We start from the raw sequence: 25,821 nt of genomic DNA on the forward strand, positions 1-25,821 counted from the left end.
TCAATAATTCCCAATTTAAAACTAAAGGGACAAGCCTGTTTTGAAAATGTAAGAAGCAGAAAGTAGGGAAGCACCTGAATACATTATTCAGGAAAGCTCAGATGATGTCATCAACAATGTGACGGAAAGAGGTATTTCTTCTACTTGCTCATAATCAGGGAAAAAATATTTCTCAAAGGTAAAGCAGTAAGATTCAGAGTAGTACTTTATACTTTTTTCAAAGTACATTTTTACACAAGTACTTAATTATAATATTATATTATTCTTATATATTATACTATTAATATATTTATAACATTCTAAGGATGGAATATTTTTTATATCTTTACTGTAAATTGTTCTTAAAAATAATTTTTCAAATCACAAATCATTCCCCAGTGTTCCCCAGTTTAAAGAGCCCCTCCATCACCATTCTTTTCCGGGTTTTTCAAATGAAAGCGCGCTCTCACCCATAACAAAAAGCAGTGATGCATGTTACAGCTCTGATGCCCTCCCTCCTCTCCGCTGCCCGCCTCACCTCACACACACGAAAGGAGTCAGACCTTCTTGTAGTTTCAGCCAGAAGATGTGTACAAGTGGTGATGTTGCAGCTTTCTGTCTGAAAAACAAGATAAACTTACAAAAACATCAAGAAAGAAAATATTCTTACACTGATTGTCTGTAATTAAGTGTGTGCTTGTCTGTAAAACACACTTCAAACTCAGTGGCAAAGAAATAAAACTCAACAAAAAGTTAGTCTCTCCACTATTCAGCAACCACCATCTTTGGATTAAAAATAAATCTTTAATCCACTGCGGTAGATGTGAAAATATTGTGGCTCCCGCTGCCTCTTTGATGTCCAACCTCCCTGTCACTTTCCTCTGCTCTCAGCCTGCCGTGTTCATCATCTGCAGAACCAGACTCCTGATCGGAGCTGTTGTATATTAGCTTCGTCCTTGTCAGTCACTCTCACTGTGCTTGGTCCCAGTTTGGCTGCTGAGCCCGGTTCAGTTTCCTGTGGTGTAAACATAAACACTTCCCTGGTGCTCCAAGCTGCAGGTCTGGCCAGACTCCACTCATATTAGGGCCTTTAGCTACACAGCTAACTGAGCTAACGGCAGCTAGGAGGCTAGCTAGAGCCAAGGAGGAGGGCTTATGTAGCAACGTTATCATGCATAAACCTATGTCACATCATGAGGGACAGTGTTTTTAGAATAGCTTGGAAAAACAGCATTTTGAGCTAAAAACCTGTGTATTAAAAAATGTTTGAATTTTTATACATGAGGAACACTACTGGGAAGCAACAGAATGACACAGAAACCTCATGAACCTCACCTCATAGTGTTGGTGTCCACTTCATAAAACTTATTTTGTTTAGAAAAAAATAGAGAGAGACAAAAAGTACAGTATGAGGATGTAGAAACATATTTCATAATTTATTATATGCCTATATTCAATCGACTTGATGCTTTGAAGGCACAAGTGTTGCACCACCAATGAATATAGGGTTAAAAGAATACAACATTGGTTTAATGTGATAAATAATGAAAAATAAATACTCAAGTAAAGTACAGATACCTGAAAACTTAACTGAAGCACAGTAATGAAGTATTTTTTATCTCTGTTGAAAACCCGCCAGTCACACAAACACAGACACACACACCCTCAGGCAGCAGAGCTGAAACACTTTCTGTCCCTGACACATGCTTACCCTTTGCCCTCCTCCTGAATCACATTTTCACAGCCTCTCACATGATCATCCTCTCTCTCTCCTCCAGCTTTGTGCTCAAATTGGTGTAAGCAGTGAATGAATGAAGAGTATTCACTCTGTTTTCAAGTCAAGCTTGTGATAACAACTTTGTCCAGAAGATGGCACCAACAGACTGGTACTGCTGTTCAGATCTACCTCCTGGACATTAAGCTTCATCAGTGCATCATTAAACTCTTCATTTCCAGCTGCTTACTGTATATTTGTGTGGATCTGAAATTATTTTTACCCGCACGTATTTCAAGAATCCAGCTGTTGGTTTTCTGTAGTGAGTAATGGATGCAGTTACAACCAGAGTCTGCACATGTTGTTGCTAGTGGACAAAAGAGAAATTGCTACAGCAAATTGAGGAAATAAAATGCCGTCATGGATTAGCTCATCCAATAAATCCTGAAACAAGTTGTTACTGATAGAGGCTGGGCTCTGGTCATTTGGGATTTTATTTTTCTATACAGTCACCGGGGATTTTTTTGCCTGGTTTGGACAGCTGTCTTTTGTCCTTGGCAAGAACAAACATATCAGTGCCTGTGTGATTGTGTTCACTCTGATAATGCAGTGTGCATTTAATTAAAGCAGCGGGAGACTGATGCTCGCAGACCTCAACTGCCTCAAGGCTGCGTTCCAGCGGTGCTTCTGGGAATTTGATGCTTGATTGTACAGTAGAGTGAGTGTACATTATGGGAGGGAAAAAAGGTAAAATTTGTATTTATATCTACTGACAGCGGCTGCTGGGTTTCTTCACAGCTGAAAGGAACCACAACCCATTAAGGAAAAACACTTGTATATTATATATAAAAAGAAGATGTACGTCTTTGTCTGTGCAGTTATGTTGCAATTCTGCACAACAACAGAGTTTACAGCCTCGAGAAGTCTTTCTTCTGTGGAGCTGCAGGACAGAGCACACAAACAACTTTCCTGTGGGGATATTTTGTATCTTATCTGAAATTGCCACTGCCTTTGGCAATACCTCTCTGACAAAATTTCAGCAAAAATAGATCGTATATAAACCTAAAGCGCTAACAGTATATGATATATTTCTGCATGAAGATGTTAGACCTATCCTATATACTTTGAGGTGTGTACTTATATTATCCCAAATGTTTATTCATGGTATTGGTGTGTTTCTTCCAGAGGGAACTCTGAATGCGACTAAATGTGATGTGAATAGTACTTATACATACCTCGTCCATGAACATGATTTCTTTTCGAGTCATGTTAAGTACTTCTCATCTGCCATGATGGTTGTTTAACAGTGAAGAAAACAACTCCCATGATCCCACGCTACTTCAGATGTCATCAAACTATGTCTTTTGTTATTGTTTTAATGTGAGAGAGACCCCCTAGTGGCAGAGTTTTCATATTGTGCATTTAAATGAGGAAGTAGTTAATGTAGTACTGCTGTATTTAATGTTTGCAACTATTGTTTTCATTATCAATGACTCTGATGATATTTTGTTTTCAAGTTAATTAATTTGTTGACAGCAAAAGGTTCCCAAGTTGTTTTCAGTGATCCTAACATTTGGAAGAATCAAATTGGTGAATATGGATTTTTATCTTGACTGATGACTGATGATTAATCAGTAATGTCTTTAATTAATGCGTGGAATTTTTGCTTAAAAGACCACTGCTTAGACTTAAGTGGCATCTAGCGGTGAACTTGCAGGTTGTTAACATGTTGTCTCCCTCTTTCCCTCCAATTGTGTTGGAAAACCTACAGGTGCCACGAAATTTGTGCAAAACATAAGTCATCAGCCTATATATATATATTTTTCTGTTCTGGGATACTGTAGAAATATGGAGGTGCAACATGGCGGAGATAATAAAAATGGCCATAAGCGTCCATGATTGCATATATTTACAGAAGTATTTTTCTGTAAGATTACAACCATCAGTGATCTGATTCACATTTTAGATTAATCAAGAATTACTTGGAATGAGAAACGAGAAAATGTATTTTATAAGATTATAAACATGATACTTTAACTTAAATAATAACAATTTTCCACCTGGAGCCATCTCAAAAAACAATCATAGTCTATGGGAAAAGGCTGGAAACGAGTACAAAAATAAAACCAAAAATATAGGAAATATTTCTGTTTGTAATATGTAAGAATACTTTGTTTAAAAACTTGAGAGCTTTAACACAAAACTTCAGTGATTTATAGGCACTGCGACAGAAAGTGCCACAGCCATCCCTGGTCTCTGCTACTTTATTTTTAAATGAGTCTCATTAATTAATTATTTGTATTTTAATGTTAGAAAATTGGAAATTGAGACCACTTGAGAAATTTTGGTGAGACGAGGATAGTTTCTAAGCAAGTAGGCAAGATGCATCTCCAACTGTGCAAAAAGTGACAAACAGTGGTAATTTGTTTGACCGGCTATGGCTGAAATATGTAAAAATTGTCAAATTTTCTTTGCCTTTTGTGTAACTTGTGTAAAATATACCAGCAGCATTATATTGTTTAACAAATTTATTGTTCATAAATTTGAAATCAGTAAAAATGACCACCTTGGCTGTTCTAGTGTTAAGGGCTTAATTTAAGGTAACAAAATACAGGTCTTATTTTCAGGTTATTACACACTAATGAAAACATACTTATGAATATTATATTCCATTTCTGTCATATTCTGCCAATAAACTCCTATAAATTTTACACACTGGACCTCTAAAGTTGGTGTAGGCAGTTTATTCTTTTGCATCATCGGTCAAAAGTTCCATAATAGTCTTTTAAGTATAATGCAATTCAAGTAGAGAGAAAAATAGACTTCTGCTCTTCCTCTTGGCTCGGTTTTCAGGCTTTAAGGAATCTAGCCTGTGATGGGGGACTTTGGATTGGTGATTTGAAGATGGTTGATTGTTGAGTCATCTTCAAACTACCTGACCTGTGATTGTCCAAAGTGACACTAATTTGACAGCCTGAGAATGAGGCTCAAGAATCACCTGTTTTTCTCCAGAATCACTTAGTGCACCTTTTAATAAATGTTCCAGCACAAATGTATTGTATAAATGTTCCTGTCATCAAGAAGGGAAGTAATTAATTACAACTACTCCAGTTTCTGTAATTAAGTCATGTGTTTGGGTACTTTTATGAGCATGTTTTTAGTCTGTAATGTTACTCTTATTTAGGTATTCATTACGCTGTGTAATCTACTTTAGTTACTTTAAAATCAATATTGAGTAGTGAGTAGGCTTATAATTTGAATTCATATCCACACTTTAATCTGCATTTTTGTAGTCAGTAAGGCCATGACCACTGACCAGAACAGAATAGGAGTTGGGAGTAATTTAGACTGAAGATTTGAAGAAACATAAACCCTTTTTTGATTGAATCCCCGCTATTGATAATGCAAACATTAAACTAACTAATGCTCTGAGTAGTTACTTAGAAGAATACTTATAGTAGTTATACTAATTGAGTGATATTTCAGTAATGTAACAGTACTTGACTACAGATTTTCTTCCTCTTTCCACCCCTGTCAACCTGTTTCTATGAACAAATCTATGAAGAAATGGTATCTTTATTTAATGCATAAAACGGTATAATAACCAGCTAGCTCTCCATCCCATTCTGAGGTTGAGGACATTGAAGCAGAGCCTAGTCCATTGATTATTAACACACGCTCTGCTGGGTTTCTCAAGGTGTGAGTGCAAGTCCAAGGCCTTTTCCATTCAGCTTTGCTCCCACAGTTACAGCCAGAGTGTGAATTATTCTTCAAGATCTAAAGTCTGTGCGGAAGGTCCATTTTTCCCATGAATGAAATGTTCTGGGCAGCAGGAGAAGCTGCAAATCTATATATTTATATCTTGCATTGTGCGGCCATTGATTTGGCAAAAATTAAGCTTTGCGCTGTTCTTTTACTTCACGCCTCATATTTAATGTAGTTGCATCAATCATGAGTGAAAGCAGAATGAGATATTATGACAACTGTCAGGGTTTGACTGAAGAATAATGGTTTTCTAATGGCTGTAGTAACTCCATAAACCTGTCTGCTACCATCCAACCACACAGTCTATCACAAAGCTATCCTGCGGCTTGCTCAGCTGTCAGTAGAGGAGGTTTGAGTCCTAATGATCCACCTCTGCGCATCTGTGTTTGTGTGTGTGTGTGTGTGTGTGTGTGTGTGTGTGTGTTTATAGTAAGTGAGGAGGAATTGCCGGCTGCTGAGTGCAGACATTCTGACAAGCAAAGAGAGAAGTGAGGAAAGATGAGGGGTTGGAGCCTGGCAGGTGTACAGAGGACCCTTCGATATGCCGATGACACCCCCACCTGGATCTGACAGGTACGGGCTGGGAGGCCTGGATGTTCATACAACCCTCCTTCTCCGCCCCCCCCTCCCGCCTTCTCCTCCCCTCTGCTCGGCTTGCCCAGAGCCCCGAGGGTTAAACATGAATAATGAATTCTGGCTCCTTATGGCAAGTGCTTCGGAGCCCCTATATGCTGCTCACATGCCACACCAAATGCTGTCACAGGATGACAGTGGGGCAAACCATTCTTCGTCACATGGTTTAGTTATTTTCTCCAGGATATTTAATTGTTTTACAAGCTCAGCTCCTCTTTGTGCTGCTCTCGCCTGACAGAGTGTTTGAATGTTACTACATGCTGCATTTGTCAGCATCAGTATGCTTGCAATACACAGTTGGCATCATAGTAAAAATGACTGACATGATTAAGGGGACATTGAACACCTTTTATTTATTGTACAACTATCTGTACATTTCGTTTTTGAGGAAGATAAAACAAGCTGGAAGTGATTGTTCCATCTGCGTTTCTCTTGCCGAGTCCAGATTAAGAAAAGCTTTGTCTGTTTGTTCTGGAAATACAACGCCCTCTTCCTGTGCAGTTCTGCAAAGCAATACAACAGATGGACACATAAACCCAACCTGGTAGCACACTGCTAAATTTAGATCGCATGGAACTTTCATAAAAATGATCTTATTCTTTAAAGTAAACATACTTCACTATAATGTCCCAAAATTTGTGGGTAATTAATGTTAAAAGCACAGTTTAGATTATTTGATGTGGGTTGAATGAGGTACTGTTACAATAGTCAGTACAGTAGATGATGTTTGGCATGCACCCCGTTTGGAGAAGCACAGAGGGGAATACCAGCACAGAAGCTAAGGAATGGACTGTTGTGGACGGGTCAGCAACAAAACATCAGAACTTCAAAAAGATTCGCAAAAAAAAAAAAAATCAACACCGGTGTAAGTTTACACTATATTTAGAATATTTTCACCGCTGCCTTGTCCAATGGGAAAACTGCCGTTATATTAGCCAAATATTTCTTCCTCCAAACAACCAACTTCATGGGCGAAACTGATCATTTTACCTCGCAGAAAATGGGAGTCAGTGGTCTACCACTGCCTCAGTCTGTAACTTTATGTTATTGTGTGACTTGTTTTAAAAGGATAGTTAGGATTTGCCGAGTCACACAATAACGCAAACAAACTAACAGAATGAGGCAATAGACCAGCAACTTTTGTGTTCGGCAAAGTAAAATTACCAATTTCGCTTAAGGAGTGGTTTGGAGAGAGCGATATTTGGCTTATACTGTTTAACAGTGATTTCCCATCAGAAAAGGCTGTCTGACAGCAAAGTAAAGCGTTGAAGATATTCTAAATATAGTGTAGACTTAAACTGGTATTGATATTTTTGTTTGGTTTGTTTTGTTTTTAGGTTGACCTTTTTTGGGTGGTTAAAATACCTTTTGTTGCTGACCCTGTCCACAGCAGAGCGTTGATTACAATGGGCATCTAATCTAAGTAACACACTATCAATAAGTACCTCGTACAACCCCACATCAGGTTACTGAACTATCCATTTAAAAGTTTACATTTAGCACCTTTTTGACATGACATTTTCATGCTCATTTCACTCTAAAAAGTTTTCTCTCAGTTTTGAAAGTAAAAAATAAAGCTTAAAGTTTCTCATTTATAACTTTAACTTAAATAATTATTAAATATAGCCACAAGCTGCAATGATGGGAGTCAAAACAGACTGCGAGTATTTGGCTGCTTGTAAGAAACAAGCATTGATGAGACACATGAGACACAGCCATGCAGAGGTTGTCACATTGTTGGCAAGTGAGACTTGGACACATGGGGATTTGAACCCTTGACCAATCTTAGTGGACACTCCTGAACATGTCTCAGTTTTCACATTGATATCTCAATCCGTTCACGAGTTATTACAAATTCTTGAAAATGAACTGTTTTGATTAAAACTGATTGGCTGTTAAAATCCAAACAGACTGACGAAACAAAATTCCTTTGAGAACTTTAGATCAACAATGTCTGCAGATGATGCTCAATCATTTTCAGGACGACTGATCCAATGGTCTAAGACGAGTTTGCAAAAATAGAATTTTGATAAACTCAGAAAAAGTAATTAAAGTTGACATTTCTAAAGCAGAAGACTAATTGAGAAAATATGTGGATGAATTAAACAATTAAAATAGTAAAAAGAATTTTGAGTCTCGGCTAAGCTATTTTCAGGATAATTGCAGAAACGTTAAATGGATCGTCAGAGTGCCACCTTGAGGTCAATGAGTGTCATTTTTGTTGTCTGAATGGTGAGTGGGATTTGCAGCCTACCTGCCAATTTTGGTGTGTTCTCATCTTACAGTTACACTTTCAGCAGAGAAATTTGAAAAATAAGAAAAAAAAAGAAAGTATCAGAACAAAAACAATAAGGGTCCACAGCGAGCTGCTTGGACCCCTAATAATAATACTACAGATATGTTAAGGGCTTTCACTGTTTAATGATATATATTAATGTTGTAGTATTAGTTATGCTATAAATATACGAGGTCATTGTTTTGTTAGATAATGAATGTCTCATCGATAGAAAGCTGGAACACTGCTTGTTTTCCACCCACTTTACCTTTAATATGTGGAGATGTCAGTGGTGGGCTAACATCATTTATGTATGTAGCAAACAATTATGCTAATTTCTGAGTACAAAGCCTGAGTGATAGATGTACCCCAGGGATTTCAATTGATCTCCTGACATCATCGTCTTGCATTTATAACCCTCCCACGAAAACCCAATAATAGTTTAACAATCGAATTAGCGTGCAAGTGGGCCTCTAACGTAATAAAACTAGATTATCCAGCTATATGTGTGAGTTCGGATTGGCTTTAAAATGACCTCACCTCCTACAGCAGCAGATATTTTGTCTGAAAAATACAAAACATAGAATCTCAGTGGTCATGAATTATGACAAATGAAATGTTGCTTTGGACAATCAGCTCTGTATAATGCAGCATTATAGGTCAAAGCTGTACAATCTGAAATGGAAATCTATTTTCCATATGGATGTCGAGTACACACAATTTTTTATTGTCCAGGGCTTCAGTGTGTTTTTCATCTTACCTGTGACACTATTTATCTGTCAACTTTAGATTTTTGTGTGAGTTGCTGAGTTATGGAGATATCAGCCGTAGAAATGTCTGCCATCTCTCAAATATAACAGAGCTAGATGACACTCACCTTGTGCTGCTCAAAGCACCAAAAACAAGTGTAAGGGTTCCCAGTATTTCTGTTATGGATAATGCACTTTTTATGAGTACGGGTGTCATCAGAGTAATTTCTGTCAGTATCCATTTTTGGAATGGATGGGGGGTAAATTGGACATGGGTGATGCTTAAATGGGAAGTAGGCTGGACTAACTGGAAGTTTTTAACTTAAGCCTGAAATTTATAGATCAGAAGTTATTATTTCTTATTTATTTAATAAACAGCCTGAGAATTGAGCTTTCAGATCTGAGCTTCAGTGAATCAATGAGCAGAGCACATGCAGTTAGCTGCCCAATGAGAATTTTCTTTCATCACGAGTACAGATATCATGACATGATACTGTAATTTGGAAGAAATATGTTATCCGTACCAGATACTTGTTTCAGCTTCTATCAGTGTCAAAAACATCGATCTGAAGCTCATTTCTGAGTCTGTTCTGTAAATAGTTTTCTAAAAATAATAAATATAGGAACTTTTAATCAACCCATATCAATTTCGGGCTTAAATGAACAGCTTCCAATTAGTTGTGCCCCATTCCTTTTTTAGCACCACCCATAATTGGTTTAAACCCTGCCAAATCTGAGTATGGATACAGATACAGATAATTTATTTCACTGAACAGATACAGATAATGCTTTATTTGCTCATCCCTAGTAGGAACTCTTTTTTTCTTTTCTTTCAACCAGAATAAACTGCCAACCATATCACCACACAGAGGGTCATCTATTCCTGGATAAGAGGCTCATGACAGTGTGGAATATTAACATTTCTGACTTCCTCCTCAGCTGAGCTGTAACCTGAGCATTTTTTTTTGCCACATCTCTGTGGTTGATATCTCTAAAACTCTGCAATCTACTGAAACAATCTAGATGGACAAATTGCAACAGATAACCGCAAAAATATGCATTTTTGATTTTGGAGTGAACTGTCCCTTTAGTTCAGTATTTTGGATGTCTTTTTTTCAGTCTAGCATCACAGTAAAAGAAACCAGGCAAAAATCATTTTCATCAGCTGCGCATTTAATGTATAACAACAGTACAAAGTGAATCTTTTGCTTGCAAAATAGGAGTGTTTTTTATGTACAATATTTATACAATAATATATAGTTTAAAAAACATTACAGTTTAAACGTCTGACAGTTTATTGCACAACACATTTATAAATTATCATCATCAAACCACACATGAAACAGATGAGATCTCTGTCATATTTCAACACTTAACAGGAAATTTAATTATTATTATTTATCTTATTTTATCTTCTAGATTAGCATGAGTCAAGGTCCTGTGGGGAGTACATGAACCCCACTGATACTGAAATGGTAAAAAAAAATAGAGAGCAGCGCTCCAGAATAACACTGATGGACAGTCGTGGTGACCGTTACAGTATTTGGAGCGATGAAACAGCCTCAAGCACAGAAAGAAGTTTGTCTTTCACCACTGCAGTGGGTGAAACACAAACTATCAAAACTAAAACCCTGAATTAATGCGATGCCTCAGGCTGAATATTTCATCATGATAATCAGTTTAAAGTTTAGATATGGCACTCTATAAATACAGCAGCAAGGAGACAACAAGCAGTCAGGTAAAATGTACATTTGAACGCAAAATTAAAACTTGTGAATCGTATGCTGAAGCATGGACAGTCAGTATGTAAAGCGAAGATAGAAAGCGCTGTGAAGCAACAAACAGATGTTTAAAGAATGAACTTTACAAGGACCAACAGCTGGTCCAAGCACATATCGTTAATCATATATCCACTCTGCGTACGAAATATTAGGAACACCTACTTTAAAGTGAGCTGCAGACTCACAGCTCAAATGTCTCCAGGGTTTGAAATTCCCCCCAGCTGTTTCCTGCGTTTAATTTCCAGGTTACGTTCAAAGTGGATTTATTGGGAAAATCAATAAGGCATCAGAGCCTTCATCTAACTTAATCTGAGCAGATTAGTTCACAGGAGCAGCAGGTGTTCCTAATATCTCGTACACTCGGTGCATTTCAAGTATCACGCTTAAATGTAAACAATGACTGATGAGACAGGGAGGGTGGAAGAGGGGGGGTGGGGGGCGGGACTGTTGGCCAGGGTTAGGCTAATCTCATCCACGATCAGACTTATAGCATCATTAATCATGCTTTCTGCTACAGTTCAATTTGGTCTCCACTTATCTTTGAATGGTTGAATTGGTGGTCTATAGATCATCACTGTACAAAATTTCCTATCTCAAATGGGATCTTTTCCGTACAATGACATGTATTATTAATCACTTCTACAGGAGCATTTAACATGAATGAAACATGAGACATTATATTTGGCACAAAAGCCAGGGATTGGGTCTGGAAATATCTCTACATTTATTTCACATTTGAAGGTAATGCCTTCTCACTGTTGTATTATTAAAGGGATAGTTCAGATGTTTTGAAATGGGGTCGTATGAGGTACTTTTAGTCAGTGTATTAACTGCAGTAGATGGTAGTCGGCACACCCCCAGTTTGGAGAAGCAGCAGGAGCAGTAGTGCAGGAAGCTAAGCAGTGCACTGTGGTGGACTTGGTCAGCAACAAAAGGTATTTTAGGCATTAAAGAAAAAATAATAATAATAGCAGTGTACCTGTAAACTATACTTAGGATATTTTAACCACTTTGCTTTGCTGAACAACCATTCCCGACAGGAAACTGCGGTTATATTTGCCAGACCAACCAGACTCCATAGGTGAAATCAGTAATTTCACCTTGCCTTGATCTGTTAGTTTGTTTGTGTTACTGTGTGAATCCGAACTAACCAATTAAAACAGCAAAGTCACACAATAACAGAAACAAATCTAGAGATTGAGACAGCACAAGTGCAGCAACAACTGTGTTCTGCAAGGTGAAGTGAGTGATTGTGAATATTTTCTGGTTTCTTCACTTCCCTCTATGACAGTAAATTGAGAATATTTGGGTTGTGGGCAAAGCATGACATTTGAAGACATCATCATGGGCTTTGATCAACATTTTTCAGAATTTTCTGACATCTTACAGGCTAAATAACTAATCAATTCATCGAGAAAATGGTCTAGATTAAACAAAAATTAATATAACCATTAGCCCTTATCGCCAACGCTGTAGTTAATACACTGACTATTGATAAGTACCTCATATAACCCCGCTTCAAATAATCTGGGCTATCCCTTTAAAAACCCTTACCTTGTTAGTGGCAAATTTTGTGTATCCCTAGCAGAGTCAGATAATCTTCATTAAACACAAAATAACTTATGGCAGGGAGCTTCAAATGGGGAAATGAAAAGTCATGACAGCAGAGTCTTTAGTATTCTCTTTTTTTTAAGCCTTTAAAAGGCAACAGGAAAAAGGCTTAGCGATGCACGGTTACGCGTCTCTGCTCCGCGTGGCCTCAAATGGCGATGTCACTCCAAGCCGGCGATATGTAGTGCGAGTAAGTGTCCTTCATCTTTGACATAGAAAAAGTACTCCGAGTCTTGTCTCACCACATGTGCCGTCCCATTAAATTGGCTCCTGTCTTTGTTGAGCTCCTCGAGTGACTTTTCAAGTTGAGTCATTCTTTATTAAGTGCTGTTCTCCTCCGAGCTCCAGCCGCGCCACACACACACAGTTAGTGTAAGCACCCACTACAAAGACAAACCATTACCCAGCGGAAAAGAATTGGCTGCAAATTCAACAACTGTGATGGCCCAAATCCTCTTTCTTTCTCCCCCTCTGTCTTTCTCCCTTCAGGGGCCTTTTTAGAAGTTGGATGTTTTCCTGTTGGAGTTTCTTCGAAAAAAAAAACAAAAAAACAATGACATTGGATTCAAAAGTCGTGCTTTGGGACGATCTGCTGTTTGACGTGTGCAGTGGTTTGTGTATGTACAAATGTATGCATGTGTATGTATCTCTTTGTGTATGTATTGTTGGTTTGTTTATACAGTAGGTCCATTAAGTCTTCATTGTGTGTGTGTGTGTGTATTTATATCAGGGCTTATGCATGACTGTATTTCACATGCACATCTGAGTGCCACGTGTGTTGCAGTTGGGTTTATATCTCCTCTATTTTAGTATGTTTCTGTGTTTATAGTGTGTGTGTGTGTACTACATGTGTTTGTGTGTGTATGTATGTAGGTGTGTTTGTGTCTCAGCTCTCTGCAGACATGGCTGAGATGATCTGCTCCACTTTATACGCCAGCTTCTGCTTCTGGGCCTGTTCGTCCTGCTCCAGTGCCTCGATAACCTAAACACACACACACAAACACGTGCATGAGTACAAACTGTGAAACCAGCGAGTCAGCTGTGGGAATCATAAATATGTATTACATACATTGTGAAACTAACAAATACACAACAGACAACACCAGCTTGCATTACTATTTGTACAGTGATGGTTACTGTAAATATATTGCACATTTAACTGTATTAGATTGAATTTACGTTTCTGGATTCTTTTTGCGGGTTATGTAGAATTAAAGGAGCAGTGTGCAGGATTTAGTAGTATTTAACCATGAGTTTGCGGTTTTGCGAACCCCTCGTTTCACTCTAGACTTTCAAGCGAGTAGGAGAACCGTCAAAATACCATTTTAAATCAAATATTGTCCCGTGGCAGACGTGCTGACCTACACATCATATTTTACACTTAAGAAAACATCTTTGTTTGGTGCAGACCGCAAATATCATACCATAATCATTTTCAAATGATGACATTCCCTCTTTCTGCTGTATTATCAGAATCATCACAAAATTTCAACCCAAACCACAATCTTTTGCTAAACTTTATCAAGTAGTTTTGGTGCCTAAACCTAACTAAACGACAACCGTTAACAACAGTAACCACGTGACAACGAAGGTCCAGCACGTCTGTTGTTCCAACAGTCATGTATGCAGTTACATGACTAGCAGCCATATGTATTTTCAGGAGACAACCTATTCTATCATTTAGGTATGAGAACATGTTGCTATCTAAACACCCAGCAGACACGGAGCATCATCTGCATTCATTAAAAGTCCACACGATTAATTTAAGTCCATACTCCTAATACTCAACTTTTAGCTCGGCCTCCACTAACTCCTAAAAGAATTATCTGGTGCTACAGTGGCTGAAAAGTTCCACCGTGGTCAGAGCATTTATCAGAGCTGAACAGAGCTACCAGCATGCAGCTGTTTCTAATAAAACACTTTGCTGCAGAGTCTGGTGTCTCCTTTGTTAACATAAGAATATGGATTATAGCTGCTTTAATATAAAAAAATGGCATCTGCAGTGGGCTAACCACACCGGCAGGACCTCTGCAGCACATTTCTACACCGTTCCAGTGTGTTGACGGGGCCTCACCTCTTGGCTGTACTTGCTGACGTAAGCGTAGATCTCATGGAGGGCACTGAGCATGTTGAACTCACTGGAGTGAAGGCGGGCCTGTTCAGCCAGATAGGCATTCATATCCTGATCACTGATGGCAGGCAGGCGGTTGATGTCAGCGTAGTACCTGAGAGCAGACACACACACACACATTCTGTCAGAGTCGAGGGCACAGCCATGCATACCAGAGTTTTTCTCCTCACTTGGATTCAGTCTTTTGCTGTGAAAACTCAAAGAATATCAAATGTTAAAGGTGTCAGTAAATCTGAGGTGTTTTGGCAGGAAAATAAGGAAACATGTCACTCACAGGTTCACTTATTTAGTCAGAGTGACTTCAAACCACACCAGCATACTGTTTTTTTTTTTAATAAGTAAACGCACAGCCTCATATGACTGTACTTATAAAAACTTTCGCTTGACTACATACTCATTCTGTCACTCTCTATGTAAATTAGGGCTGCATGATTAATTGCATCAACATTTGCAGTCATAACTCCATGAATCTCGATGTATACACAAGGATTCTGCCTATGAAGAGTACGGTCTAGACCTGCTTTAATATGAAAAGTGCCCTGAGATAACTTCTCTTTTGATTTGGGGACTTATAAAGTAAATAAAACTGACTTGATTTAATTGCATTAGCAGGGAGATCTGATGCACCAAAACAAATTTGTCCCTAAAGAGGCATCAACAATGGGGGAGAATCCATTGCTCTATTGATACAGAAAAGTAACATGGAAACAGATAAAACTTCAGACCAACAAGAAGAAACTGAGACAAAATTGAGAACTTTGAGAGACAGAAAATGAAAAAAATCCACCAGTTCAGATAAAACCTGGTACATAAATAGCAGCCAATGTTCTGACATAGCTGAGTATTTAAATTACAGAAAATACAATATGATGAACCTGTCAAGGCTACAAAACACAGTATGACTCGATAATCACTGTATCACAATACCTGACAACCCCTCATAGAGACAGTTGAGTGAGAAAAGCATGATTCTCATTTTATCCAGTGTCCAACATCAAGCCTTAACTTTCTCCTTAAACCAATTTCAAGGCAGCACTGACAGTAACCTTACACTTGACAATTCTAATCCTACATAAACCAAATCTTATTTATAATGAAAACAAATGGAAATTCTAACTTTCCGACCCAAAAAAAAACATGTGTACACTGTATTTAGAATATTTTGACCACTTTACCTTGCTATCAGACAGCTTTTTCTGACATTTTTCTGACATTATGTACTTTAAACCAGCACATCTCAACCATTTTGAGTTGGGTTGAACATCTTTTTGTCCTTTCTGTCCTTCTGAAGCGCATTAGTCTTTCGTGTACACACACACACACACACACACACACAAGCAAAAATACACACCTTTCTACCCAGCTTTTGTAATGCGGGATGTCCTTGGCATACAGTAGTTTGGTGGAGGGTGAGTCTTTGCCCAGACGGTGTTCAGAGGTTGAGCAAGAGTCCATAAAGGTTTGGGCCACCACAGACAGACAGGCGTCTGTGATGCTGCTTTTATGGATGTCGAACACAAACTGGGGATTCTTGATCACATTTACCCAGAAGCGCAGAGGCAGGCTACAGATAGAAGAGTAGAGACAAAGAGAGATTAAGATTTGTGTGCAAAATAAAACTCATTTTACATGATGTGTATTAAATGTTTGTGGTTTTCCTCTGATCAGTTGGCTTTTCAAATAGACCTCAGTATTGAAAACAAAATGTTGATGGAGTTTGGAAGAGTCATTAAAAGTTGCTGAGACTTTTGCAAGAGAATAAAAGTTAAGAAGTTTGTCAAATAGCAGCATAAAACAGCTACAACTCTACGAAATACAAGCGAATACGATAAAATGAGATTAGGGTGCATCCTAATATTGACTAACACTGTAAACGATGAGTGAAATCTGAAAAAGAATTTCCACATTGTTAAGAGCATTTGTCAAAAAAGTAAACTGGCTTTAAACTGAAGGTGACTTGTCAGGTGTCCTCTCTTCCTCACCAGTTGCTCTTCCAGGTGTGGCGAACGTCCATGTCGTGGATGCCGTGCCGGTCGGCCTGCTCGTCCAGGAAGTCAAACATGTATTTGATTGCTAGAGGCAGGGCGGTGCCTCGACACACAGTGCTGAACAGGGTCTCAAACAGGTCGTCCACAAACTTCTGCAGCGTACCCTACAGAAAACAAAGCACAGAGTTAAAACTTTTAGTGGTCCTACATCTAGTATCTAGTCTAAATCTAAAGTGTTTTTGATTGCAGGTATTGTCTCCCATTGTGTTTTGTTGTTAGGGATTAGTCATATTGTTAAAAATTATCATTAAAGGGCTTGCAGATTGCAAACACCTCATCTCTTGTTCCCCTTCCAAGTGAGTTGGAGAACAGCAAAAGAAAGAACAAAAAACAAGCAAAAAAAACTACAAGATGCAGAATGTAGTTTCTTTTCCTGTGTGACAAACAAATGAATGAAAACTTGGTTGACCAAGACTTTTCTCACCAACCAACAGTTAAGTCAACTATTATGGGGCAGCCCTACAATTATGGCGGCATGTGCTGTTAAAAAAAACAACAACATATGACATTATATGTAATATATTGCACCTTTGTTGCCAGCAGCCTCGTCAGGTAGATCTCAGACACCATCTTGCTGCCACGCTCGCCCTCTTTCTGGTCCCCATGGTCATGGTTCTTGACTAAGTGCCAAACTTTGACCCCGCTCTCCAGGTCAGGGGTCAGCATGGGCACACGGGAGTGGGGGCTGTCCGGGCTGGTGGGCGTGGAGCGGAAGGGTACGTCCACACCTACATGGTCAGAAGTCAGATATAAAGAAAAAACAGCCATTCTCATCTCGCTCAAATGGAAGAAACACATCTGAAAATAAGGCAGTCTGTCCTCTTTGTAGTCTGTAAGTGAGCAGGTTGGATGTGTGCTTCTAGACTCACAGTCGTTTGCTATCATTATTTCATTGGTTGTCATAGTAATGATACAGATGTGCACTCATTCACTAAAAGCATGTTTTCTATCTGGGCTCTGGCCCTCGCTTTCTGTCACTCTTCTGTTTTCTGCTTTTCTTGTCATCCTGTTTACAACATGTGTCGTGTTTTTAAAGAAAAATCATTCAAAGCCTGATACAAAATATCAGAATGAGCTGCAGTTTCATTGATGTGATTTGAATTACACTTTAGATCCGCCAAGGATGTAAGTTTATTTGAATTTGAAGTGATAAGACTCCATATAATGTCTCCTTATAGAACTTGCACATAAACCACATAGTGTGGAGCAGCAGGGCTCTAAAGGTTTTGATGTCTGAGTGCCAATTTAATGAGCCAGCATAATGACCGATGGCCACAATACAAGTAAGCCCACAAACTATTTGTGACTGGTCTGATAATGGCATTTAAATTTCTCGACTACTGAATTCACCTGTTTGCAAGTGATTTCCATCCCAGAGGTCCGACGAAGTAAGAGTTGAATAGAGCTGCACAGTTATTTGACATATTATCGAAATTGCAATATGGCCAAATGCTGTGTCCAAATGGCAGAAGCTGCAATTTTTTGATAATGGAAAAATGTTTAACAGACCGGCGTTTTAATGAAGTACTGTAGTGCTGCAGAGATGTCCTGCCCTACAAGTCTTGTTGAAGACAAGAGACTTACAAGATGTAAGAAAACATGTTTGTTTGGTACAGACCCCAACAAATGTCACATCAGCATGATGTTAAAAGTTTTTTTTCAGTGAAAATGAAAATGTGATGCAAAAATGATCATTCCTACTGTCAAGATAATCACATTATCATTTATTTTTACTATGTTGAGCAGCCAACTTCTTTTCTCCCAAGCCATACAGCATTTTTTCCATCATACATCCACATTAAACTGTGTATTTGTCCACTGAAACAGCACTAGCACTGATGACGAACTCAACTCCTATGACACTTGCTAGGCGCCAGTAGTTGCTATGCAACCAGTAGCTTTTTACAAAGTGTCATTCTTAACGTGACCCTGACCTTGTCAGCGGGACACAGTTTGTATGTATTATATTGTTTGAGTCTATCAAATGTAAGTCAGGCGTGTTGGCGAACCATGGGCCAAAGTCAGCCCTTTGACAAACTCAATCCGGCCCTTTGATCGTTTAGAAATTTTAAAAAACAGTTTATGGGAGTCAAAGTGAATGAAAATAGATGTTAAAGGTGCATTGTTTTTTTCCTGTACTTTTGTACATAATGCTTCAGTTCCAATTGTGAAAACTAATAAAAGAAAAAAGAAAAGTAAACCACTGGTACTTTGGCATTGTACTTTTTTTTTTTTTTTTTCAAATCTGGCCCCTCTAAAAAAGTAATCAAGTAGGACTGATGCAGCCTATTGAATGTGAAATGTTTTGTTATGGGATGCCCATGATTAAAATGTAATGCATGCATTTTGTATCAAGTTTGGGGGCCTCGCAAACTGTTTCCAGGGGCCACCATTGGTCCGCAGACTGCACTTTGAGAACCCCCAATGTAAAGACTGTGTACTGTGGAATATTTTTAGACCTTGTACTGCATCTCTTTGTTCATTGTGCTGTATTAGTATCTGCTAATATACTTTTCTAAAGCCTGATGATGAGTGACAGCAACAGATGGTGCAACACTGCTTGACGCTGGATGAATATGAACAACAGTATTTTTTGTTTCTTAAATAGTACTGACCGTATCTGCTGATGCTGCGTGGGAAGCTGGCTGATGAAGGAATGTTGAAAGAGGACATCTGTTTGGGCACCAAGGCCACCACACAGCGCTCAGACACCTGGAAGGCAAAGGTAAAGGCTGACTCATTAATTTGTGGCTTGCAGCTGTGACTCAAAAGTAATCATGGGTGGAATTTAAAAAAAAAAAAAAAAAAAAAAAAAAAAGCCTGAGATTAAAAACTCTACCCTGTGCAAGGAGTGTGAATTCGCAAAAAATGTGATCCGGAGTTTTTGAATGTCTTCTACAGGCCATCAGAAGAAAGAAAAACAAACTTGGCCAAACTGTCCAACTGTCCATTCTGAAAATATCTGCTGTACGTCAATTGAATTCCTCAAATGTACTCCAAATATGTTGTACACTTGAACACGCACTGTGTAAGTTCTGCTGCTTGAGGTCTCACATTCAATCAACAACAAAAGATGTAGTTTGATGATGTCATGAGGTAGTGTGGGATCATGGGAGTTGTTATCTTCACTGTTAAACAACCACCATTGCAGATGAAAATCTATCTGTCAAATGTCACTCTCTGATGTATCCCTTGTTTTACCGGAAGTTATAGCAGCTAGCAGTTGGTGAGGAAACACACCGTTACCTTGAATAATTTATGTCTCTCTCTGGGTTTGAACAAGGTTGGACACATTTGGGATATTGTAAGTACACAACTCCACAAAATATATAGCATATAAAGCATTTTAGAGATTTGAATATGAAAATGTTACATTTTATAGCTTTAACTGAACTAAACATCAACCTTGAAACTTTAATTAAAACTTGGAATCAACTAAGAAGATTTCATCAGTGAGAAAAGGAGAAATCCTCTTCACGGCAATATAATTCACTTGGGTAAAGGTCAAATAAGGCGGAGGCATCAAAATTGGATTTACCACACACTAAAACTCAGCTCAAAATTATTTATATCCACTTAGACTTTGTGTGCGGCAACTCCTATTTTTCATTTAAGATTTGCTGTTATTAACACATACACTTTCAGTATAACCAAATAAATTAACCAAGCTGCATCCCAGCTATGATTAAACCTTTTAAAGCAGGACTTGGTGATAATAAAAGTCAGCATTGCCTTGCTGTGGGGGAAGAACAGGCTGCTGAGATGTTAGTCTAATGCAGAGGTTTTCAACAAACTTTTCAAAGGATAACATATATTCCAGTGTACATTGCAAATAAGCGTCCATAAACCCACTGAGAAATAGAAAAAAAGATGCTCCAGAACCTGACTGATAGTCATCACGATTTTGAGTTTTCTCTAGTATCAACTGAATTCAGAGACAGTTGTCTGAACATTCATGAGTACACTGCAAACAGGAACTGTTAATAGCTAATTTGGCATATTTATTGTGCCTATTTGCCAAAATCAGGGTTCGCACGTGTCCTGGAAAATCTGGAACATTTAAAAAATTTTTCCAGTCATGCAAAACAGATGGAAAATGAAAGAAATGGTAAAAATCATAATTTTCCTATTTTCCTTTAGCAGAGCTCCCCAAAACTGATAACATTGCCATCTGAAAAGTTATGTTTAGGCTCATATTGATGTTGAAATGGTAGTTAATGGATGAAAGAACAGCTACTCTTGATTACTGATTGATTGATTCCATGATTGTGGAAACACTGTGAACATGCATGTGACAGCACAGGCAGGTTCGATTACATTCCAACTTTAAGTGGCTGAAACTATTGAATAATATTAAATTAGCATATTTGCCTCAGTAGTGAAAGTTGATGTAGTTGCTAGCTTGTGTTGCCTGCAAAGATTTGTGATTCAGTTCTGGCCAGGAGCAGTTAATGGCTTCCTGTGTGTGTTTGGGCCGTTGAGACAGTTGAATAATAATGAATGGGATGCTGGAGCCAAAACAATGAGTGTAGCCAAACTGTATGCGAATCAAAAGTGGATAAATATAGGCAGCTTTGGGGGGCCTCAGTTGTTTAATTTTGCAACTAAATACATTTGCTCAATCATTTAAGTACAAATTTGAGGTCTTTTCTCTTCATACCACTTTATACTTTGACTACACTACATCTCAGAGTTAAATATTGTGCTTTTTACTTCACTGCATTTATCTTACAGCCTGGTTACTAGTTACTGTACAAATTAAGATTTCTGCAAGCATATGAGGAGTTTTTAAAATATGATGTTTTGTTATAAATTATACTACCCAACAGTTTAAAAAACTACAGCTGGTAGTTTCTCATCATTTTCAAAATGTTTACAAACCAGTCAATCGATTATTGGAGAAAATAATCAGCAGATGAATCCAGAATAAAATAATCATTATTTGCAGTCCTGTACAACCTAGTCGAAAATGAGCTCCACCTCAACAACTAATAAAGTAAAATCCTGCTTTTAAATTGATGCATGAGTAATAATAATCAAATGATATCATATATAAAGTAGTATAACAGTCACAGGAGACATTTTTCTGCATTAAGCACTTTAACTCTTACACTGTCAGTACATTTTGATGGTAATACTTGCATATATTTAAATTAACATTTTCAATGCAGGACCTTATTTTGTAACAGAGTATTTTTACAATGTATATTAGTACTTTTACTTAAGTAAAGGATCTGAGTACTTTCTCCCCCACTGGTGTTTGTTTGAGTCAAATTCACTGGGTGCTGAGTGTTGTGGTTCATTGCAGATGTTGGTTCAACGTTATGTCTGTACAGTACTTCCAGGTAAATACTGTCTACTGTAGCTGTGCTTGGCAGACGTGACGAGGTCATCTGCAGCGTGAACAAAATTCACGCTACTGTTCTGCTTGAGCTACAAATGTGGCTAATATAAATCCAGCTTAGCGACAGAACAAACATTTCCACACCTGGCAGAGAGATTATGAATGAAACGGCGAAATTATTTATCTGCTTGACAGATAAGAGGGAGTACATACCTCTTTTGTCAAAAGATGCTTTTAGTGCAGAAAATGCAGCTTTCTTTTGTCTTTATTTCTCTCTTTGTTTAAACTAAAATATGCTGCAGTGAATAACCGGCTGCATGTGAGAGTGAGAGTGGTACAGTTGGCCCAAAGCTGATAGTCAAGACAAACATTTGACTGACAAAGTAACAGGATGACTCATCTGAGGTTGTTGACCTGTGTAGTCGTATTTATGAGCTGAAAAAAAAAAAAGATGTTGTAAAAGACAGAGGCACACGGGTGCATGTTCGGGTTGACTGAGCGTGCATGTGCCCGGGAGGGTGAAAAAACGTTGGCAGGGGTGAGATGAGTGATATGAATGTGAATGAGTAATCCTCTGTCCTTCATCAACAATATCTGCTGTAACACCCTTGAGCAACTGGGTAATTGTAGTTTTTAAAAAAAGGTGGAAAAAGATTCAAGGTTTTCAGGAATAATTGTGAAGCAGCAGTGAAATAGCTTAGTATTAATTAGAGCTGAAATGATTAGACTGTGGCAAAAGATTACACTTTTTTTTTTTTATCATTTATTAACCATTTCCCTCACTTTTCAAACATACATACCAAACATTTTCTTCTGCAACTTTTATTAAATGTGAGTACTCTTTGAATACCTTTGGATTTTGGACAAAATGAGGAATTTGAGGCTTTGGGAAATTGTGAGTGGCATTTTTCAGTATTTGTTCATTTTTAGTTGCAGCCAAGCGCCAACCTCCAGGGCTGAAAAACGAAGCCAACATGGAGGTGCCAAAAACTGCAGTTCCTCGGATGGCCACTTGAGGCTGGCTCAAAAAGCAACTCAATCCCCACAGACTCCCATAGCAAAATGCCCAAATTTAAGGCCGAAATAAACATGTCTATAGGAAGGGTTTAGAAAACTGGTCCAAACATAATGTCGCCCAACGGACTAAGGCGTCAAAGTTTAATTGAATGACTAACAATTCCATGTCCATGTGCACTGGATCCTCATCAGAGCGCCGGACAGGCCTGCAGTGTGTGTCACCTGCATGAGTTGATCTAAGCGCATTTTAACCCCTCTTTATAGCTAATTTACCCTTCAAAACAACTGTACAGTGTGTGAATTTTTATTAACTCACCTGTTTAAACCCTACTAACACAGACTTGAGTCGTAGGACCGTAGTTGCAACTTAACGTTGAAACTGTAATGTAGCAGTAACATTGTTACCTTACAAAATGATGATGTCATAATGGCAACGTTGCAGGGATGTAGTGTGTTTGTAGAGTAACGCTTTAAGTTATGCATAATTAGGAGCGTGGTTGCTCTGAGTGACAGGTGGGTGCCTTTGCAGGTGGTAGCCGTAACATATAAACAGTCCTACAGCAAATTTAAATGACCACTGCACTGTAGTGTACTCATTGAATCATTCATTGTCAGTCACCCAACTTGGTGCAGCCTATTGTTCCGACATACACAGGGAACGTTTATAGCTAAACATATGACCCAACTCCCACAAAACATCTGTGTACCATGCAACTTAACATCATATGCAGCTCATATACTCTATACTCTAACACTGCATGTTTTGTTTGTATTAGTAGTAACATTTAAAAAATATGCAGCGTTACGTTTTGTTGCATTTCTGTGCTATTTTAGAGAACATGTGTCTAACTACCAGCAGTAGACCTGAGGGCAGCCGAGTCTTTATTTTCCCTAATCCCAGAACCCATCAGCTATTGTCTGACAATAATTTAGCATTCATATACATTACCATATGCCTACAGATTCTGCATTCATATGCTGATGCAGAATCTGTTTATAGAGTAAGCTGGGCAAAGTATGTAACTAAAATTGAACACTGCAGAATGTTAATGTGCAATGTTACTCAAGGTTACTTTGTCATAAAATTTGTACCAGAAAAGTTGTACATGCTAATTGAACTGCACCATATTGATCATTGTCAGTACGTGTTCTCTTACATGTCATCTAATGTGTGCTGTATGAGAGCGTCTCAGTAATAACCCTACTGTGAATTTATAGAACTGTGTACAGCTTATTGTACATGTCTTAAGGAAAGGTTTAATGAGCCCCAATTTCAGAATGGGGAAAAAAAGAGCTTCAATTTGGGACAATGGTTGTGAAATCTGGGACAGCTGAAAGTAGAATTTGGGACAGTTACAGGACACTGAGGGGAAAAGTTCATCTCATGGAGTTTATGGAGCCCTGCACCAGACTCCATGTGCAAAATCAGTAATTTTACCTCGCAGAAGATTGGAGTTGCTGCTTTGCCACTGAATCAGTGTGTTAGTTTGTTTGTATTATTGTGTGACTCCAGTCTTTTAAAAGATTAATTTGGATTCACCAATTACAAAAACTAACTACCTGACCGAGGCAGTGGTAGACCAGTAACACCAGTGTTCTGCGAGGTAAAATGACTGATGTTGCCTGTGGAATTTGGTTTGTTTGGAGACAGCAATATGTGGCTTCTATATGGCAGGTTCCCAAAGAAAAAGGCACTTAAAACAAGGTCCACTTAAAAAAATCTTTCAGTTTTAGTGGCTAAAGTGCAAAACATTGCTTTGCTTCCATGTTAGTACTCCTCTCTGCTTCCCAAAACTGGGGAACTATATACTGACAATCAGTAGTACCTCAGAGAACCCCACATCAAATAATTCTAACTATTCCTTTAATCATGAGTTGGAGCCCTAGTATTAAAGTTACTAACAGACCTGATAGTGCATGAGTGTGTTGAGTCTCTTCCAGTCACTCTCTATCTTGGTGGTGATGTCTTCGTCCTGCAGGACCACACGAGCTGTTCTGCCCTGCCGCCACTCTGTAGAAAATACAATCAATAGTGAGTGTGTGACATGGTGCATTTTGGGAAATCTTTGTTTCCCAAGTGTCTGACAGTTACATATTGTCTAATGTCCATCGTTTGTCTTGCACTGTCCCTTTGAGCTGCAGGTGAGGTCATGTTATCCTCCTGTACTGTGTTTTTTTGCTCTTTGAAACTCTGTGCGTTGCCAAGCGTAGCAGCTGAAATGTCACAGAGACAGCTTCCCGTACATTTCTTCTTGACAATTAAAGTGATTCTGCAAACAAAACACAAATGACACAGAGTCTTCACGGGGATTTAAGCTGCCCAAAGCAACAAGGAGAAACTGATCCTCTCCAAATCCCTAACCTGCAAAAGCCCCTTAAGGTGTAAAACTACAAACCCAAAGCAATATCAGCCACTACCTACAAGGTATCTTATTTACTCCCTCTGAAGGTGCGTGTCAGTTGGATTTGTGCCGAGTCATTCCGTACTGGATGACATGTTGTGGGCGTAAGCCTACGTGTAGGTGAGCTGTCAGTAAGGTTTAGCGTCAGTGTCGGCGAGTGCTGCTCTGGTTAGGGCTGTAAACAGGTGTGGGGAGGGGTTGTCTCCCACAAAACTGATGTTGAGCCCTTTGTTGATGTCTTCAGTGAAATATCAGTGACAACTCCCCTGACATGCCCACTCTCAACTGTATTCTTCCCTCCTGTCATTATTCCAACATCTCATGTGCCCTGACAAATTTTCAGTCTGTTTCATCCCAGAAAATACAGGAGCC

At 38.6% G+C, this 25,821-nt stretch overlaps 1 protein-coding gene and 1 long non-coding RNA gene across 3 annotated transcripts in view; one reads left to right on the forward strand and one right to left on the reverse strand.

The window, feature by feature from the left end:
- Positions 1-25,821, forward strand: part of LOC146332080 (uncharacterized) — a 156,832-nt gene that overhangs the window by 39,890 nt on the left and 91,121 nt on the right. The window contains exon 3 of one of the 2 annotated variants that reach the window (XR_014772039.1): positions 19,295-19,411. This is a non-coding gene — a long non-coding RNA (uncharacterized LOC146332080). Of the gene's footprint in view, positions 1-19,294; positions 20,655-25,821 lie in introns of those variants that run through there. The other variant, XR_014772038.1, reaches the window with a different exon arrangement.
- LOC146332082 (plexin-A2-like) overlaps positions 12,356-25,821 on the reverse strand; it is a 127,192-nt gene continuing 113,726 nt past the window's right edge. Inside the window, exons 26-32 of the mRNA XM_084738945.1 lie at positions 24,955-25,058; positions 19,302-19,398; positions 17,215-17,414; positions 16,621-16,790; positions 15,990-16,202; positions 14,582-14,732; positions 12,356-13,489 (exon numbers count right to left, since the gene is read on the reverse strand). Of these exons, the coding sequence (XP_084595071.1) occupies positions 13,394-13,489; positions 14,582-14,732; positions 15,990-16,202; positions 16,621-16,790; positions 17,215-17,414; positions 19,302-19,398; positions 24,955-25,058 (1,031 nt within the window). The 3' untranslated portion in view covers positions 12,356-13,393. The remainder of the gene's footprint in view (positions 13,490-14,581; positions 14,733-15,989; positions 16,203-16,620; positions 16,791-17,214; positions 17,415-19,301; positions 19,399-24,954; positions 25,059-25,821) is intronic.

Source organism: Lutjanus erythropterus, chromosome 2 (assembly GCF_056507025.1).
Source record: "Lutjanus erythropterus isolate fLutEry1 chromosome 2, fLutEry1.hap2, whole genome shotgun sequence".
NCBI classification, from domain to species: domain Eukaryota; kingdom Metazoa; phylum Chordata; class Actinopteri; order Lutjaniformes; family Lutjanidae; genus Lutjanus; species Lutjanus erythropterus.